The 2798-nt window shown below is 40.4% G+C and overlaps 1 protein-coding gene across 1 annotated transcript in view; it reads left to right on the top strand.

Annotated features, from left to right (window-relative positions):
• The first annotated feature begins 775 nt into the window (after positions 1-775).
• The window catches only part of CWF19L2 (CWF19 like cell cycle control factor 2), a 124832-nt gene continuing 122809 nt past the window's right edge, over positions 776-2798 (top strand). Inside the window, exons 1-2 of the mRNA XM_030332503.1 lie at positions 776-903; positions 2786-2791. Of these exons, the coding sequence (XP_030188363.1) occupies positions 811-903; positions 2786-2791 (99 nt within the window). The 5' untranslated portion in view covers positions 776-810. The remainder of the gene's footprint in view (positions 904-2785; positions 2792-2798) is intronic.

Below are 2798 nucleotides of genomic sequence, written 5' to 3'. Positions count from 1 at the left end.
CGATTTAAAAACACTACATAAACATATTCACTTAAGTCATAGAAGAAAACCTATTTTTTGTCCTCAGCAACCTTTTAGAGACTAATCTCCATGTGTTTGATTACTGATGCCACACTTATTTATATTTACAAAAAACAAAACAAAACAGAAAAACGCAATTGAATCGATCTTTCTCCCTGTATTCTCCAGATACTGTTTTTCCCTTTAAAATCCCAATAGTTTTCCTATGATAGGTCTCATTGCTCGCTGTTTCGGGTTGATTTTCCCAAGTACACAGCGTGTACTTTTAGTAAGTAGGTTTATGGCTTTTTTATTAAAAAGAAGTTTTCTTGAATTGTAGCAAAGCACCGAAACTGCACAGCAACTGGTCTTTCCTCCCCCCTTTCAGGCCATCCCTCCTGCACAGGGAAATTCTTTGCCCACAAGGGCACTTTGGTGGGAAATTTCGAGCTGCAGGGACTTAACTTCTATGAGCTTTTAACTCGTACATTTTAAGAGGAAATCGAGGAGAATGCCGTTGGTGTCGTGCGAAGCGCGTAACAAACGCAGTGTGACATTTCTCCTGCTCGAGGAGATTCCAATTTGTGAAGGGAGCACAGGTCAAAACTTCATTCTGCAAAGTCTCCCGTGAAGCCCGAAATCCGCGTCAGCACCGGAGCCCTCAGCGACGCTCACACGCGCGCATGCTCCGTTGGTGTAGCAGCACCCCCTCCTTTTCCGCCAGGAGGAAGTCCCGTTTGTTTATTAAATTACGACAGTCGTAAACTGAGATTTTTGTGCCGGCTTCCTAGTTTTACGACGACAGCAACAATGGCGGCCACCAGTGGCAGGTTTGAAAGTGAGAGAAGTATTGAAGAACGTAAAGAACAGACCAGGATTGCCAGGGCCGAGGTGTTGCGCCAGGTATCTCCGTTTTGGGGGTTTTGGAGTCATTTAGAATTGGGAGTGGACGGTTCCTGGGAACTAGGCCTCTGGCTGTCTTCCTAACCCCCTCTCTTCTTTCGCCACCTCAATGTCTCACCTAATCTGGGTGAGGGTCTCCCTTTGGGATGCGCAAAAAGTCTTGGTTATCTCCCGCCTCGGAGATGCGTTGGCAGTCTCTAGTTGCTCATTCTCTTTTTAGGAAGACCTGTTTCTTTCCTGAGTTTACTTACTTTTGAATTTCTCCATTCTTGATATTTCCATCACTTGGCTACCAGGGGCAGCGCCCTTTTGAGGTACTCTGCCACTAATGACGGCTCTCCCAGCGCGTTTCACAGCCTTGGTCCTCGCCCCTCCTGTATCTGAAATAAAAATTCCCGTTTTCAGAAATACATGTGAGGCACAGTGCAACAGACTGTTTCACGCTCTTGTCTTACTATTGATATCAGTTGGAGGGTTATTGTAAATCCTTACTGATCAATGCAAGGATTGACAGGAGAGACTCGAAAAAGGTTAAGACACATTGTATTTCTAAGGTTGAGATGCATAGAGGTAACCTGTAAATAATGGAGGAAGTAAACTGTATTATCTGACAAGTTGTAAGAATGAAGGGGAAAAGTTGTGACTGGAGAGCAGCATGGGGTACACGTGAGCGTTTTTGTTTTTGCTTAAGATGGAATACTTTTAAATAAATACCGATGAGAAAGAGCTGGTAGAGGGGAAAGGCATAATGACTATAGCCAGATGTCAAGGGGAAGAGTAGGCGATTAGTGTTGGACAGGTGAATGGTTGGTATTGTTCACTGATTTCAGCATACTGTAACATACATGTATAATAAATATTCTTCATCCTTGCTTTTTTGGTATCTTGGGCAGTTTTTGGAGGGAGTAGGATTTGTAAGCTAGGATAAATTTTATAGTAAAGGGGACTCTGGATGACTCAGTCGGTTAAGCGTCTGACTCTTGATTTTGGCTCAGGTCGTGATCTCATGGGTTTGTGAATTTGAGCCCCATGTCGGGCTCTGTGCTGGCAGTGTGGAGCCTGCTTGTGATTCTCTCTTTCCCTCTCTCTGTCTGTCCCTCCCCTGCTCATGCTCTCTTGCTCTCTCTCTCTCAAAATACATAAATAAACTTAAAAAAACTTTTTTGTAGTAGAGATACCCATAGAGTTTGAGAAGGACAAAACCAGCTTTGGAATTTGGAGAGAGAATGAAAAGGCAAAAGCAACCTCCTAGGAAGAACTTATTTTATTTGACTAATTGTTGAAAGATGAATACACATTAGCAACACGATCATTTATTTTTAGAAAGATGATTCTTCCTGAAGCATTTGAGGGCATGGGTAGAAGAATATGACATTGCAGATTGAAGGCATTGCCATTCTCCTAACAGTCACTGAAGTCCCAGGCAGTAGCAGTGCGATGGTGAAAGAAAAAGAGATTCAAGTCCTATTTAAGACAGGGAGCTTGGGAAGAGGGGACGGTCTACTATAGATCCCAACATTCTGTACCTGATTCATTAGAGACTGGTGATGTGATTAGTAATGTGGAAGGAGAGGGTTTAAAAAAAAAAAAAAAAATATATATATATATATATATATATATACACATATATATGTATATACAAATATATATAAATATAAATATAAATATATATATGTATATATATATATGTATATATATATATATATATATATATATATATATATATATTTGCCCCTATACTTTGGTAGAAGCAAATTCCTGTCAGGGACAGACAGTGATTTATGAGACTTTATATGAAAGTGGAAAATGACTTTGTTTTACTTTTTTTTTTGCGAAAAATAATTGGATCATTTGTTAATTTTTCTTTTTTTCATTGTTTTAGGCTAAAGCAAATT

Source organism: Lynx canadensis, chromosome D1, assembly GCF_007474595.2.
Source record: "Lynx canadensis isolate LIC74 chromosome D1, mLynCan4.pri.v2, whole genome shotgun sequence".
NCBI classification, from domain to species: Eukaryota; Metazoa; Chordata; class Mammalia; order Carnivora; family Felidae; genus Lynx; species Lynx canadensis.
The sequence above is the reverse complement of the archived record's forward strand: the minus strand, read 5'-3'. Positions and strand labels throughout refer to the sequence as shown.